The following is a 17592-nucleotide window of genomic DNA, read 5'->3' on the forward strand; positions in this document are numbered from 1 at the left end:
AGGGAATGCTGGGAGATTCCAGCTCTGAAGCTTGTAACTGCAGCTCTAGAGTATTATACAGGTTGTGAACCAAAGAGATTAAGCATACCGCCATACATTATCTTGTGGGGCAGAGAATAGCGCTATGGAGGATGCCTCACGTCTTATCGCTACGTCTTCAGTAATTGTCTTGCCGTCTTTTACCGTTTCCTCCTTTTAAGCTCCATCTGGAGGCCTTTACTGCACAGAAATCCTAAAAAAATCCTGTAAATTGCCGTCCCCAGAGATTTCCCAGACTCCCCGCCGCGGTCTCAGGTGCGCTGCACCTGCTACCCCATTATCTCCCCTTAAATAACCTAATTCTTTTTGGTAATGACAGATTCGGAGGTGACCGAGAGTCCCGGAGCCAGCGGCAGGATCCGCAACACCTGAAACGCAGATAATGCCTCATTTATCACAGTAAGAAGCGGAAGCCGCAACATTCTGCACCTGGAGGAGGCACAAACCTCGCGCCTCACTAAAAAGTTCAACTAGTTCATGAAAAGAGAGAAATTTATCGATTGTCAACTCCAGAATATTAGAGGAAGTGATTATATCCGCTAACTGCACCAAATGTAACCGTACATTATACCGGCGTGACAACTCCTGTAAGGAAATATGTACAGAGACCTATCAGGACCTGAGGGCGGGGCTGTGACAACCTCTTAGACATGATATATACAGGTGGTTGTCAGTAACAGGGGGCGGGCTGTGACAACCTGAGACATATTATAACCAGGTGGTTGTCAGTAACAGGGGGCGGGGCTGTGACAACCTCAGACATGATATATACAGGTGGTAGTCAGTAGTAATAGATGGATAGCTGTACTGTAGTATAAGGTGTGCGGATCTCATGTCTGATCACATGTCATTATATTATATCAGTGATGTCAGTAACAGGGGGCGGGGCTGTGACAACCTCTCAGACATGGTATATACAGGTGGTTGTCGGCAGTAATGGAGGAATAGCTGTTACTGTACTAGAGCTTTGCTTTCATTGATTTTCAACAGGTAATTGGTGGAAATAAAGTTGTCGTCTCCCCTGGTTGTCCCTGGATCTGACCACTGTACTATGCGCCCCCTTCCCTGAAATCCCAGGACCTCCTTAGCCCCAGCCTTGTCCGCTGCTGCCCTCTCCTTCCTCCCAGCATGTCCACATCTTCAGGCCGTCTCTGAAATCTGGAGGTAAGAGCCGAGCTTTGGATTTACGATGCGGCGAGCGATAAATCATTTCTAAAATCATGATGATATTACTGAAAACAGATGTGAGGACATATGCTCCCCGCACGGCGTAAAGCGCTTACCTGTCACACCTAATAAATGTGATCTTCTCGCTTTATATTCCTTTTATTCTTCGAGTTTTAAGGAACTACAAATATGATGGGGGGGGCACATATTTATTTCAGCAATTGTGTAATTTATGGATGAATTTTGCTTTATTCCTGGTTGTGAGTCAGATCTTCTGGTAATGATTTCAGCATTGGCGGCGCGGCGTACATGTGTTACATCAAAAGTGTGTGCCCCACTTCACAACATCAGATACAAATGGGCTGAATTTATGTGGAGTCGATCTGCAAAAACGTTGTGCTCCAGACACATCCAAAGCTGTATTCACAGCTCCTGATGTGTCTGGAGCACATAAGTAAGAACACTACATATCTCGCAATGCAACACAGCAGAGCTTACTCTGTGCAACATGGGAGTCAACAGGGTTAGGGATGCTGCCCTGGATTGGCGCCAGTCATGGCTGCCTGATATTTGGACTGTCCCACTGTCACCTTTTCTTCCTAGGAGGGTACTATGAACGTTTCGAGGTTCCTACAGAATACGATTAGGCTCCGAGGCTGAAAGTGCTGACGCCTCTGCTCCGTCTAATCACATTTCTTAGCATCACAGGGTCAATAATCCTGAGCGTCATGTGCGTCGCATAACAAGGATCCGGGAGAAAAAACGCAGATAATGAGATTTCACCTTGAATGCTGGACGGTGCTATGTGTCGAGTATGTTTACCTGTATAATGGCGGCGAGCAGCGTACGGGCGCATTCACACAGTCAAAACTGTAATAGAAATAACTGCAAGCAGTTTTGATGCAGCTTTCGGCAGTTTCTTAAAGGGGTTATTGTGTTTCTAACATCGATGGCCTAGCTTTTGGATAGGCTTCGGCAGAGCCTAAGACGTCACAGAAGAAGCCCAAAGACACCGGCAATGTGCCCCGGGTGCTGTACAGGACCCCAGGAGAGGTCGGGGGTAAGAGCAAACAAATCTGGCGGGCGACCAACATACTCGTAAAATTAGGTTACCCCCTCTACTACACAGGTGACAACTCCTCCACCAACAATGTTACCGTCCCCCTACGTAGCCCCCTCAGGCACCAGTAAACCCCTCACCCCCACCATTATAACAATGTACAGCACTTATATCATCATCTATACCCAAAAACCTAAAACTCATGCTGACCTGCTCCTACCCACAAAGCTGAGGACTCGTTACAATGTATCACTATCAGTGAGTTACAGAAGGAGCACAAACCATTCTCTGGTCCTGGACCCCAGACCAAGGCAAGGTTCACACGTGCGCCAGTATTTCGTACTGAATCTGCTTAAAAAAATTCTCTTTGTTTTTCAGCCTTTTTGGGGCAGACACCTGGCAGATCCCATTATAGTCATATAGCCATTATAGTTTCCACAGGTAACCGCTTCTTACGGGGAATAGATTTCCAAACGGAATCTGAAATGCAGGTGTGAACATGACCTTATACATTTCCTGCACTGATACATTGTAACAGGTTTTCTATCAGTTTGTATTTGAGAATGTAGGAAAAAAAAACAAATCTACAAAGCCATCAATCATACATCAACATGCCAGACTAGATAAATGCTGCTCAGTGGAGGGATTGGATACATGGAAGCCAGGGATTAGATACAGCCAGTGGAGGGATTGTTTCCTGCATTTACCTTTCTCTTTTGACATCTTCTTTATAGTGGGTCCAGTTTCTTGGTCAGTGAGGTCTCCATCTCGTGGTAACAGGGCTGCAGGCACAGAAGACGTTACTAAGGGACAGCGGGGAAAGGGCAGAGGGGCTCACAGTATTACAGGAGGGCAACATGGAGGTAAAGGCTAATAGGGCTAAGGTACAGGAAAGGGGAACGGCAAAGAAGCAGCAACCCAATGACAAGTGGTCAAGGGGGCAACAAGCGACAAGGGGTTAAGCACAGACAAAATCAATGGCAGAACAGAAGGCAATAGAGAAGCAGGGAGACAGGGGTAACTATATCCGAAAGTAAAGGGTAAGAAGAGAGACATTAAAGGGGGAACATGGTGGGATAGAGGTAAAGAGGTCGGGCAGAGAGAGGGGGTGAGGAGGGAAGAGAAGTCTCAAGAGGAGGTGAGGGAAGGAAGGAGAGGCGGAAGTGGAGAAAGATGGGAGTAAGAAGGAAGAGAAGTCTCAGGAGGAGGTAAGGGAAGGAAGGAGAGGCGGAAGGACAGAAAGATGGGAGTAAGAAGGAAGAGAAGTCTAAGGAGGAGGTAAGGGAAGGAAGGAGAGAAGGAAGGACAGAGTATGGAGGAAGAGAGGCCTTAATAGGGGGAGAAGGGAGTAAAGAGGAGGAGGAAGGAAGACCTCATGAGGAGGAGGTAAGGGTGATGGAGGGGCACAAGGGCAGAGGAAATATAAGTAGGGCAGTTACTCACTGACACGGTCAGCTATGTTGTCTAGTTGTGAGGGCGAGCTAGAGACACTACTGCTCTGATGGGAGGAAGCATGGCTGCCGGGCCGCTGACTATCCTCTATGGACGGGGCGGGGGAGGGGCTGTCTTGGATCCTTTCCTGGAGAAATAAACACAAGAGAAGGTGATGTATAGAACTGTATATAACATGTAGGGTGAGAGACATGAGCTTCATTACACACAAGAGTCACCCCCAAAATACAACATTCCGACCCCCATGTGAGAATCCTAAAGTGACTGGAGTAACAGCCATATTGACACACCCAGCTTTACCAGATACTGATTTAAGCAAGACCCGAGGACAATTTACCAGTATGACGGCAGAGAATTGTATATTGGTATAGGGCAGTGATCATTTATTTGGGACTTTTTAGAATTTGGTGGGAATTCTACTCCCCTTTTTGGCAGGAGACAGAATACAGTGGGCAGCGGTGCCAGTGTACATTGCCGCTCGTCTCTGTCTCAGCGATGACCACCGAATGGGCGATGGGGGAGATTCAGCCAAATGTTTATCTACCAATGCAGCTAAACTGATCAAGGATGGTAAATGAGCCCGCAGAGATCCCGTCAATGGCGGCATGGGTAAGTCCTAAATAGAGACTATGCAGGCTAATCGCGTTATAGAGTGAGGCGCCCCCTGCCTCAGACCTCGCTCATCTACAAGAGAAGACGTATAGTCAGCACCAGGACTGGACGACTCCGCTAATGTTCAATAATACAAGATGAAGATGCTGGGGGATGTAGTGATCTATGTATACAGTATAATAGGATTGTATTATGGTCATGTGCGGTGGTCGGGTCATGCTGGGGGTTGTAGTGCTCTATTTATAGTGTATAATAGAATTGTATTACGGTCACATTGGGAGTTGTACCGATAATAAGAGACCCCCTATTATGGTCACGTCCAGTGGTCGGGTTATGTTGGGAGTTGTAGTATTCTTTGTACAGAGGTCATCATGGTCATGCTGGGGGTTGTAGTACTCTCTATATAGCATACAGTCTTAGCCAGTGTCCGTGCATCCACCCTTACTTCCGCAGTCCTGACTGACGCCTAGTCTCTAAGTCTCGCTCCAACAACTTACGAGATAGTGGTCATGTGACTTTGTCAACTTTCGGTGATGATTACGAGCACGGATTTAATGAGATGTAAACTTATGGATCCCATCCCTGCTCCTTTCCTTAAGACATCTTGACTAGTTCTGCCTCCTCCCAGGATGGGGCCAGGACACCCTAACACATCCAAGCCGATTTCTAAGACCTTTAAACTTGCTTACACTGAGCGTTGGCGTTGCTTTTGTGGGGCTGACGCGTAATTTCCTTTTCTCCGGTGAGCGGCGGTGGCGGCATTTTTCAGGCCTGTAATCAGTATGCATCTATTTAGCTACTTAGCGCCAATCTGCCGCGCTTCATTAGGCGACTACTGTTGTGTCTCGGCCTCGTTACTGTTTCACTGCCGGATAATCTATTTTATTACAAACGAGGACTAAAGTGATAAAGTTGCCGCTGCTTGCCACACAAAGGGTTAAACGTTTTCCAGCTAATCAATGAGCGCCGTTATATTGGGGGGGGAAAAAAGCAGAAAATTTCAGATTCCCAACATTTTTGTGGCGGTTTTATTTGCCATTTCGAGTTTTTTACGGTTTCTGTCTCACTCCATATATTTTATACTCTCTGCCGCTGCCAGTATTTCCGCGGACGCCGCCGCCACCGCCGCATCCAATGGGCTTTTTAGGGCCGATATTGGAACAATGTAACAGAGTTATGATTTCATAAGAAAATATTTTCATGGGGTTTAATGGCGTCTACTAAACATTAGGGGGACAGGGCGGTGGAAGCGGAGGAACTGATAAGATGAGGGTGGAGAGATGGGAGCGCAACGTAGGTAACATGTATGAGGATCAATCAGCTACTTACAGGCAACGTCCCTAATGTACTAACGTAACATCTTCTCTCATACCTCACACCGATGGCTGCCCTCAATAACACCATCCAGAGCTGCATTCACAATTCTGCTATTACTGTATGGAGAATCTTCTAGTCACATCCAGAGCTGCATTCACAATTCTGCTATTACTGTATGGAGAATCTTCTAGTCACATCCAGAGCTGCATTCACAATTCTGTTATAACAATATGGAGTATGATCTAGTCACATCCACAATTCTGCTATTACTGTATGTAGTATTATCTAGTCACATCCAGAACTGAATTCACAATTCTGCTATAACAATATGGAGTATCATCTAGTCACATCAAGAGCTGCATTCACAATTCTCCTATTACTATATTGAGTATCATTTAGTCACATCCAGAGCTGCATTCACAATTCTTCTATTACAATATGGAGTATTATCTAGTCACAAGATGCATTCACAATTCTGTATCATCAATGTCTTTTCCTCCATTCACTTCCAGAGCTGCATTCACAATTCTGCAGGCTGCCAAGTAACATGAGGGATGAGGGTCAGCTACCGACTAGGTATGTCCCTTACGTCCTATTGTAACAACTTCCCCCCTCCCCCAGTTGTCTGACCACAACAATAACAGTACAGTATCCTGAATTATATTATGTCACATACTCCAGCCACATCCAGAGCTGCATTCACTATTCTGGTGGTTTCTTGGTTTGCCCTCAGTTTCTGTATAGAGCATGCTCTGCAGATTTACATTATATAGGGTGTGAAGACAAAAAATACGTCTCACTCACCTTGACTGTAAAGGTTTTGTCTGTCAGCAGAGTGAGTAAAGATTCCAAGTGGCAGCCAGCAGAATTGTGAATGCAGCTCTGGATGTGAATGGAGGAGAAGACATTGATGAAATATAATTATAAATGCAGCTCTGAATGTGAAATGAGTAGAAGACATTAATGAAATAGAATTGTGAAAGAAGCTTTGGATATGACTAGACAGTGCTCCATATTGTAATGGCAGAATTCTGAATGCAGCTCTAGATTTGATTAGAAGATACTTCATATTATTAAGGTGGAACTGTGATATTCTGGGATATTTCATATTCTAATGGCAGAATTGTGAACGCAGCTCTGGGATACTCCATGTTTTAAATGTAAAACTGTGAATGCAACTCTGTATACGACTAGATGTCACTCCATACTGTAATGGCAGAATTCTGAATGCAGCTCTGGATACTGGAGGATACTTCATATTATGAGGGCAGAACTAAGAATGAAGCTCTGGGACAATCCACATTCTAATGGCAGAGTTGTGAATGCAGCTCTGGATATAACTTAACTATGCTCTACTTTGTATTGGCAGAATTACGAAAACAGCTCTGGATATAACTAAACTACCCTGATTCCCCGAAAATAAGACAGTGTCTTATATTAAATTATCTTCTGAAATATATGACCTATCTTATTTTTGGGGAATGTCTTATGCAGTGGCTGGAGCGAGGGACAATCGGCAGTCATGCCGGCGCTTCTTTAGCGGAGCGCCGCCATGACTGCCGGTTGTAGGTGGTCCAGGAGGTGAAGGGGGGGGGGGATGTCTTATTTTCGGGGAACAGGGTATGCTCCACATCGTAATGGCAGAATTGTGAATGCAACTCTGGATATGACTAAACAATACTCCACACTGTATTGGCAGAATTGTGAACGCAGCTCTGGGATACTCCATATTTTAATGGTAAAACTGTAAATGCAACTCTGTATATGACTAGACGTCACTCCATATTGTAATGGCAGTATTCTGAATGCAGCTCTGGATAGGACTGGAGTAGACTTCTTATTGTGAAGGCAGGATTGCGACTGAAGCTTTGGGATCATCCACATTCTAATGGCAGAGTTGTAAATGCAGCTCTGAATATAACTAAATTATGCTCGACATTGTATTGGCAGAATTGTGATTGCAGCTCTGGATATGACTAAACAATGTTCCAGATTGTAATGGCAGAATTGTGAATGCAGCTCTGGGATATTCCATATATTAATGGATACGACTAGACGACACTCCATATTGTAATAGCAGAACTGTGAATACAGCTCTGAGTGCGAGCCACATAACACGAGTGCTATGGGCAGGTTAACCCTAACCTGGGGTATAGGCAGTGTCCAAGGGCCTTGGGTCTCATGATCCAAGTGATAAAATCATTGTATTTTTTGGGATCGCTCATACAGTCGTTGCTGCGCACAATCGATAATTATTCAGCGAAGTGTTAATGAGATCCTGGAGGAGTCTGTGACATTTCTTACAGAAACAGATCCTGAATGTTTATAGAGGAGTCGGATGGTCCCTTTATTTCTTCGTCTCCATGTGACAGCCATAATTGATGCTTTTCTGCTGCGCTGTCAGACGCAATAGCAGAGAGACAATGCGCCATCTAAAGCCGCGGTGACGTCGCACATCGCTCCGACCTCTCTATGTAAATGCAGTAATTGGCCCCAAATTAGCAGCTTCATGAGGACGGGGACATGCACACGTCTTCTCCAATCTTCACAATGACTGTGCTAAGCCCTCCTTTGGGTCCCCCTTGATTTATACTACTTTATAAGGTATCCTTGCATGGCTTTCCCAATACTTAACTTTCCTAATACTCTGAATGGAAGATGCAGTTATAGGGATATGAGAAAGGTAGATTTGGTATTCAGCACCCTAGAAAAACTGAGTGACAGCCTTTGTAGGAGCTGTAATGGCAGCCATGTGGATTGCTACCCAGCTTTTCCAGACTCCTGGAATGGATCTCTATTAGGTAATAAGCTGATAACTGACCAGCAGTGAAGGAGTTAAAGCGATGAAAGCCATCACATCCAGAAAATACACGTGTGATTGGCGGCCTCTTGATGGACTAATGTTTGCACAGTGTTAATACCGCCGGCGCTCAGGCTTCTCGTATCCTTGTCACTATTTTCTATCAAAACATTAATTTCCAGATGCTCGACTGAACAAGTAGCGAAGATAATCGGGTATGAGAGACGCACAAAAGGATCTCTCTGTCTTTAAAGTCGCCGTCTTATATCATGGATTTCAAAGAGGGAGACAGAAAAACTGAAGAGTGTGAACACCCGTGTATATGACATAACCAAAGACGGCTGGTGAATTCTTCTCTAAAAGGAAAGATATTAAACTCCAGAGCTGCACTCACTATTCTGCTGGTGCAGTCACTGTGTACATACATTACATTACTTATCTTGTACTGATCCTGAGTTACATCCTGTATTATACTCCAGAGCTGCGCTCGCTATTCTGCTGGTACAGTCACTGTGTACATACATTACATCACTTATCCTGTACTGATCCTGAGTTACATCCTGTATTATACTCCAGAGCTGCACTCACTATTCTGCTGGCACAGTCTCTGTGTGCATACATTATATTACTTATCCTGTACTGATCCTGAGTTACATCCTGTATTATACTCCAGAGCTGCACTCACTATTCTGCTGGTGCAGTCACTGTGTACATACGTTACATTACTTATCCTGTACTGATGCTGAGTTACATCCTGTATTATACTCCAGAGCTGCACTCACTATTCTGCTGGTACAGTCACTGTGTACATACATTACATTACTTATCCTGTACTGATCCTGAGTTACATCCTGTATTATACTCCAGAGCTGCGCTCACTATTCTGCTAGTACAGTCACTGTATACATATATTACATTACTTATCCTGTACTGATCCTGAGTTACATCCTGTATTATACTCCAGAGCTGCGCTCACTATTCTGCTGGTGCAGTCACTGTGTACATATATTACATTACTTATCCTGTACTGATCCTGAGTTACATCCTGTATTATACTCCAGAGCTGCACTCACTATTCTGCTGGCACAGTCTCTGTGTGCATACATTATATTACTTATCCTGTACTGATCCTGAGTTACATCCTGTATTATACTCCAGAGCTGCGCTCACTATTCTGCTAGTACAGTCACTGTATACATATATTACATTACTTATCCTGTACTGATCCTGAGTTACATCCTGTATTATACTCCAGAGCTGCGCTCACTATTCTGCTGGTGCAGTCACTGTGTACATATATTACATTACTTATCCTGTACTGATCCTGAGTTACATCCTGTATTATACTCCAGAGCTGCACTCACTATTCTGCTGGCACAGTCTCTGTGTGCATACATTATATTACTTATCCTGTACTGATCCTGAGTTACATCCTGTATTATACTCCAGAGCTGCACTCACTATTCTGCTGGTGCAGTCACTGTGTACATACGTTACATTACTTATCCTGTACTGATGCTGAGTTACATCCTGTATTATACTCCAGAGCTGCACTCACTATTCTGCTGGTACAGTCACTGTGTACATACATTACATTACTTATCCTGTACTGATCCTGAGTTACATCCTGTATTATACTCCAGAGCTGCGCTCACTATTCTGCTAGTACAGTCACTGTATACATATATTACATTACTTATCCTGTACTGATCCTGAGTTACATCCTGTATTATACTCCAGAGCTGCGCTCACTATTCTGCTGGTGCAGTCACTGTGTACATATATTACATTACTTATCCTGTACTGATCCTGAGTTACATCCTGTATTATACTCCAGAGCTGTGCTCACTATTCTGCTGGTGCAGTCAGTGTGTACATACATTACATTACTTTTCCTGTACTGATCCTGAGTTACATCCTGTATTATACTCCAGAGCTGCACTCACTATTCTGCTGGTGCAGTCACTGTGTACATATATTACATTACTTATCCTATACTGATCCTGAGTTACATCCTGTATTATACTCCAGAGCTGCGCTCACTATTCTGCTAGTACAGTCACTGTATACATATATTACATTACTTATCCTGTACTGATCCTGAGTTACATCCTGTATTATACTCCAGAGCTGCGCTCACTATTCTGCTGGTGCAGTCACTGTGTACATATATTACATTACTTATCCTGTACTGATCCTGAGTTACATCCTGTATTATACTCCAGAGCTGTGCTCACTATTCTGCTGGTGCAGTCACTGTGTACATATATTACATTACTTATCCTGTACTGATCCTGAGTTACATCCTGTATTATACCCCAGAGCTGCACTCACTATTCTGCTGGTGCAGTCACTGTGTACATACATTACATTACTTTTCCTGTACTGATCCTGAGTTACATCCCGTATTATACTCCAGAGCTGCGCTCACTATTCTGCTGGTGCAGTCAGTGTGTACATACATTACATTACTTTTCCTGTACTTATCTGAGTTACATCCTGTATTATATTCTAGGAGGATGGGGGGACGTGTTACCTATGATAGGTGGTGGGTGACATCTCAGTTTCGTTCATTATTTTGCAATACTTAGCATCTTTAATAAATTTTGCACAAGCAAATATAAGAAACACTGTAATGTTATTATCAGAGTAAAATGCTCCTTTCCTCACTTAGTCTCTTCCTCTCTTTCCTCTTTAACTCTTCACTCTGATATGTTGCTGGGGCAAAATAGGCATAAGGTCATAGAAGGGTCATATTACATAGAAGTCTATTGAGTGTGGAAGGAATGAGCAGGAGCTGAGTGAGAGAGGGAAGATGCAGGAACACATAGAGGATGCTGTAGATAAGTTTTCTATCTAATCCTGAGTGCTCACTACTTCTCTCTAGATAAATGATCCTGTTTCTGAGTGACAGAAAGTTATGGAGCAGAATCTCCTGTTTTCTCCATGTGCTGTGTATGGGGGACATTATACCAACCAGATTCTAGCCCCCAGCTCAGGGAGAACTGAAAATTTGAGGTCAAAGAACCTGCAGGGCAGAAAACTTCTAGAGATGCAAAACACGTCATATAATGGCTAGATACAGTGTACATTCTGTTGTAAGGGAACACGTCATAGAGGTAGCTGGGGGTTCCTGAGTTGTCTTTTCTGTGATGAATATTCTGGCTGGCTGTGCTATATCTGTTCCCAGGAAAGCTGGGTGACCAGCTCAACTATTATGGCCACCATTAAAAGGGATATGCCAACTAGAAACCCGCTTCTACCTAGAAACTCAGCTGCTGATTGGAGCCGATGATGGACTTAGAGGCCGCTGCAGGAGGGTCACCAGTAGGAGACCCCCACCCCATGATGCACACTGGCCATGATAGGACACGGGGTTTCCATTTGATTCAGCCCCATTAAAGCTTTAAGGGAAGTCTGCAGTAGTATGGACATGAGGACTGTACCACAACATAGGGAGGTTAGTATGATCATTCAGATTTCTGGGAAAGCCGAGTGACAATAGGATTCCTATTACAGCCACCCAAGGACTTGTTATCCAGCTTTCTCAAACTTCTGCATGGTAAATTTGATTAGTTGCGCAGCGGTATGGCCATGTGGGCATTCAGGAGTCTGTGGAAGCTGAAAGACACCCGATAGGGTCCCCAGTGGCTTGTCACCCAGCTTTCTTAGACTATTACAGGTTAAATCTGGAGCAGTACAGATGTAAGATGGTCATTCAGGAGCCTGAGAAAGCTAAGTGGCAATGCATAGGGTCCCCGTTCCAGCTCGTCACCCAGATTTCTCAGACCACTGCATGGTAATCCTGTTTGTCTTCCAGGGGTGTGATTGACGGCGGCCATATTGACGCTCAGCGTAGCAGCAGCTTAAGGGGTTACATGCACCTTTCAATGCCACATAGAATACAATTTGTCCGTCGCACCTCCACCTGGGGCTCCCATCAGAGGCCTGGATACAGTTCCGGCCTTATCTGCACCACGCTCCAAAATGAGGCGGCCGCTGACGCACCGCGCTGTGCCGAGAGATCTCGCTGGAGCAAAACAAATCTCTGGCAGACATGAATGCAGAGGATCCTGCTGTCTGCAGCCATGGCAGGGGACGGGGGGCCTCGCTGCCACCAGCCCCGCGCGCCCATTGTTCTTACCTTGATAACAGAAGCTCCCACTCTAGACAGAGGGCTGTGCATCTGAGCAGCTGCGGCCATGTTGGCGATAGTATTAAGGTGATTCATTTGATTCATTGCCATGGCAACGGATGCAGGCGGTAAGCTGACTGGAAGGAGGGGGTGGGGCATGACCATGAATGGCAGGTCTAATCCTAAAAATACAAAAAAAAAAGAAGAGAAATAGTTAATACCGGAGCAGGCGGATTCCGGGCACCACATGAGATGTTCATCGCTCTCCTCCACTCACAGTCAGTGGTAAAGGAAACAAAAAGTGACATCCTGCACCCCAAAACCCCTAAAAGGAGCTGCTGCAGGATCGGATGATGCCACCATGGGAGCTGTAGTCCTGGACACACCAATGTCACATGTCACAGGATCAGGATTGTTACAGATTGGATTAGATTTCTTGCAAACAAAACAGAACTTGTTACATTGTATCACAGCGAGATTCACAGGAGACCCTGCGAACTGGGGTGACACCGGGGAAACTACACTAGTCACCCCCAAAGCTCAAATGTTTGTGTCACACTTCAGAAAATCACATCAGGAGTCCTCCGGTGGTAATACAGACTTACATTATGGCCTATACTCCAGTCACATCTAGAGCAGTATTCAAAACTGTACTTATAGAGGAAATCTCACGCTCCAGTCACTTCCAGAGCTCCATTCAGAACGTCTCTTATACCATGCCCTATACTCCAGCCACATCTGAAGCCGCCTTCACAGTTTTGCTACATCTTACCCTGCACTTTAGTAAGATCCAGGGCAGTTTTGCTGTTGGATGATTTCTCTTAAATACACAGCCAGAGCTGCAGTCACAATCCCACCATCACTGCAACATATTTTATACATTAGTCATATCTGCTCTATACTCCAGCCACATCCAAAGCTGCATTCACAATTCTACCACCACTACAATACATTTCACATTCTAGTCACATCTTCCCTATACTCCAGCCACATCCAGAGCTGCATTCACAATTCTGCAATTATATCATGCCCATACCTTAGTCAGATCCGGAGCTGCAGTCACAATTCCACTGGCTTCTATTGAGAGTGTGTCAGCTGGGGTTTAATAGCCTAAGCGTTCATAGAAAGCCAAAAGAAGCTCTGGATGTGACTTGAGTAAATAAGGCAAGGTGTAGCAGCAGAATAGTGACTGCAGCTGTGGACATGACCAGTGTAACAGCATTGTGGATGCAGCTCTAGATGTGACTAGGGTACATGATATTATATAACCAACAGTATTGTGGATGCAGATGTGGATATGATGAGCCTAGACTTCAATGTAACAACAGCATTGTGGATGCAGCTCTAGATGTAAATATGATGTTATATAACAGCAGAATTCTGACAGCAGCTGTGGATGTGAATGGAGTATAAGACATGATGTAACAACAGTATTGTGGATGCAGCTCTGTATGTGACTGGAGTATAATAAATGATTTAACAACAATATTGTGTGCTTCAATGCTTCACCACTATCCTGCCCTGACACACAGCTGGAGCTTTGTTACAATGTATCATTCTATATCATACATATCAGCCAAGCACTGAAAACAAATAGTGATCCTGAAAACCGAAATACGAAGTTGCAAAAGTTTCCTTATACACACTAAGGGCTCGTTCAAACGGCACAGAGGGGGTGGAATATGGCGCGGAATCCACGTCATAATCCGCCCCCTCACAATGTTGGTCTATGTAGACTACTAGCGTTCGTTTTTCCGCTAGTGGTTTTTTGCTGCTAGCAGAAAAAAGAAGATACATGACCTTTCTTGAGGTGGATTCTGTCTCAGGAAGTCAATACAAGTAAATGGGAGGCGGAAACCGCAATGTGGCGTGATTTTTTAAGGTCCATTCACTATCAGGGAGGGAAAAAACCACCTGTCGCTCCAAAAATGGCCTCAGTGTCCAAAAAACGCTTCCTAATTCTAAGCGGTTTGTTTCCGGACCAAATTACGCCACACAGTATTCAGGTGTGAACTAACCCTAAGACTAGACCGGTCATTGGTACTTTATGGTCACACACGTTACTCCACAGCGCTAAGCACTTGCCTTGATCCTGAGTTAGGTGAATTTTTACACTCCAGTCGCATCCACAGCTGCAATCGCAATTCTACTGCAGCTTTACGTACACCAACAGCAGGCCCTCCACCAGCCCATGTGCTATCATGAAACCTCCAGAATTATTAATGCAGCTCTGGGTAGGACTAGAGTAATATGATAAGCTCTGGAGCAGACAGAGTGTTGCTCTGTATATCCTCCTATATACATACTGTTAGATAGCAGGTGATTTTGCTGGAGGGGACTTAATGGATGTGCACTTCCAATGGCAGACTGTCCTGACAGAGTGACGTGTCCGAGTGTGTGCTGCGACCCGCCACCGCCGCTGTTGATCGGAGACTGGAGCTTCTCCTTGTCCCACGATGATTCGCTTCCACCTGTGAGGAGAACATGGCGTATAAGCAGCTGGTATAGCAGAGACTACGGGGCACCGGCCCAATCTTATACAGCTATTCACATTAAAGTGTAAATGATCCTACAACTTTCTACTAAATTGGACTTTCTATTTTTCAGCATTGTCATGACCTCTGCTTGCTGTCAGTGAATAGGATTATACATTCATAGGAAGGCTTGCGTACATGGCGCCTACTGCCATCTGCTGGGAAGTGGGAACAACTGTATATAGACCAATGGTTCTCAAGCTGCAGTAAGTGACTTCAAGGGGTGATGGCCCACAGGCCATGAGGTTACATGCCATAGCCGAGAACCACAGACCTGCCACTGAGGAGGAGTATCCGGTCACAGGCACCAAGCTTACCCTCACAGTGCAATGAGCCCATTCCCCAGCACTTATGGAGACATTCAATGCAAGTACAGGAGCCCCCGAGAGTGAATGGTGTGTGGAGGCCATATTACATGTAAAGGCACCGACAGGGTCATTATAATTCATGTAGGGGCTGTAAGGAGCTTATACTATAGGTGGGAGAACTAAAAGTGTCATTATACTACATGTGGGGGCCAGGGGTGAACCTAGCCTTTTTGCCGGCTGACAGAAAGTCGCCCCCCCCAATCCCAACCCCCACCACAATCCCAACCCCCACCACCAACTTGCTCTCTGCTAAGCGTGAGGGGCGGCCGCTGGAGCAGCGCTGCTAATTGGTAAGTTAAAGCAGCGCTGCGTCCACAGGGCCTCCCCAATCCACCGCTTGCTTCCCGTGCCAGGCTGCCGAGAGGGTGACGCTAAGCCAGTCCAGGACAGCTTGAGAGGTGCGGCGCTGGTGGGGGCACTAAGGAGACCATTATACTATATATTGGGGAACTAAAGGTGTCAACATGTAGAGGCACTAGGGGAGCATTAAATTACATGTGGGGGGCACTGAGCAGACCATTAGACTATGCTTGGGACTCGCTCACTAGAGGGAACAGCACTTGAACGTTTGAGAAAACACTGAGCTAAACAAAGTAACAATGTCACAAATTTCACTATGAAAGGTTCCAGGTTCACGTTATTGGAGGCTACAAGCAATGTTCTCCGCAGAGATCCCTCATAAATACATTAGAACTGTATCCTTTATGTGTGATGAAATGGAAAGAGGTTGCCAGGCAGGGGATGCCAACATGATCATACCCCGTACATACTGCCCAACGTCCAGAGGGTCAGCCACGCAGTTACCTCTACTCCGTGTATTGCCCTACCTTAAAGGGGCTCTATCAGCAAAATGATGCTGTATGAGCCCCACATATGTGTTAATAGCCTTTAAAAAGGCTGCTCAGGCACCGCTAATCTTATTTTTATCCCCCCCCCCCCCCTCCGTTTTACAATAAAACTATAAAAACATAGATGTAAATCATAGCTATCGTGCACCCTGGGCGTTCGTGCACGATCCAACGTCATCTTCTGGCACGCCTTCCTCTTCTTTTTTATTCTTTCGGCGACACCCTCCGGTCCTGGCTCTTTCCCGGCTTCATCGTCGTCTTCTTCCAGCAGTTCAAATCAGATTGGTTCAAATCCAGCGCGTGCGCACTGCCATTAAGAAAATTGGCGCCAGGGACGTGCCCAGACTGCGCACGCGCTGGATTTGAACCAATCAAATAAGAGCCAGGGAAGAGCCAGGACCGGAGGGTGTCGCAGAAAGAAGAAGAAAGAAGAGGTAGGCATGCCAGAAGATGACGTCGGAGCGTGCATCACTGCCCAGCGTGCACGATAGCTGACGGTTTCCAATAACGTGTACAGGGAGCAGAGGGGTGGAGGTGTCATTGGAGTGAACATTCATTATCTTCTCTGGTCCTTCTCCTATCACAAGGGAAAGCTGCCCCCCTCCAGTGAGTGGTAAAACTTGGTAGTAACTTTGAAGGGGAGGGGCAGTGGTGTTCTTACCGCCATTTTGTAAGGTTTTGAGCCGGAGACTAGAACCTCGCACAGATCTGCGCCTCTTTATAGATTTCAAAGGAGACAAATGAGACGTTCACAATCAAACAATGAAACGCGAGCCGAACGCTGTAATTTAATGTGCCGACCGTGCGAACAACGTGTTCAGCTGTCACCCCGTATCTGAAGGCTTTTATCTCTGGGAATGTAGTTGTGAGTATATCATGCCGTTCACGTCCGCACCCCGAATCCCAGTGGGCGACGGCGCTGTATTTATTTCTTTATTTAATATCAGGAACAGAAGCTGAAGAAAATCTCATTCATCATCCGCTTAGAAACGGTAAAGTAAATTCTGCTGCACCAGAGAGTTACAGTAAGAGAGTCCGAGGACGCCGCGGGCGGTCGCCGCTACTATTAATCACAACGAGGTGTCCTGGGCCCGGATACTACACCGCATCAAGAGAAGAGTACATGGAAAACTAGATGTAAGGTGCAGGTGACAGTCTATTATCCTCGCGGTTAGCGCGCCCTTTATGCCATGACCAATGCCCACTGGGCGCTAGCTCTGACAATCAGGGTGTCAATCACAGCACAGCGCCCCCTTATGT

The 17592-nt window shown here is 45.5% G+C and overlaps 1 protein-coding gene across 2 annotated transcripts in view; it reads right to left on the reverse strand.

Moving 5' to 3' along the window:
* The window catches only part of DACH2 (dachshund family transcription factor 2), a 246172-nt gene that overhangs the window by 59584 nt on the left and 168996 nt on the right, over positions 1–17592 (reverse strand). Inside the window, exons 4-8 of one of the 2 annotated variants that reach the window (XM_075259263.1) lie at positions 14889–15053; positions 12592–12764; positions 6452–6529; positions 3710–3845; positions 2974–3048 (exon numbers count right to left, since the gene is read on the reverse strand). In XM_075259263.1, the coding sequence (XP_075115364.1) occupies positions 2974–3048; positions 3710–3845; positions 6452–6529; positions 12592–12764; positions 14889–15053 (627 nt within the window). The remainder of the gene's footprint in view (positions 1–2973; positions 3049–3709; positions 3846–6451; positions 6530–12591; positions 12765–14888; positions 15054–17592) is intronic. The other variant, XM_075259264.1, reaches the window with a different exon arrangement.

Source organism: Leptodactylus fuscus, chromosome 11 (assembly GCF_031893055.1).
Source record: "Leptodactylus fuscus isolate aLepFus1 chromosome 11, aLepFus1.hap2, whole genome shotgun sequence".
Lineage (NCBI taxonomy): Eukaryota > Metazoa > Chordata > Amphibia > Anura > Leptodactylidae > Leptodactylus > Leptodactylus fuscus.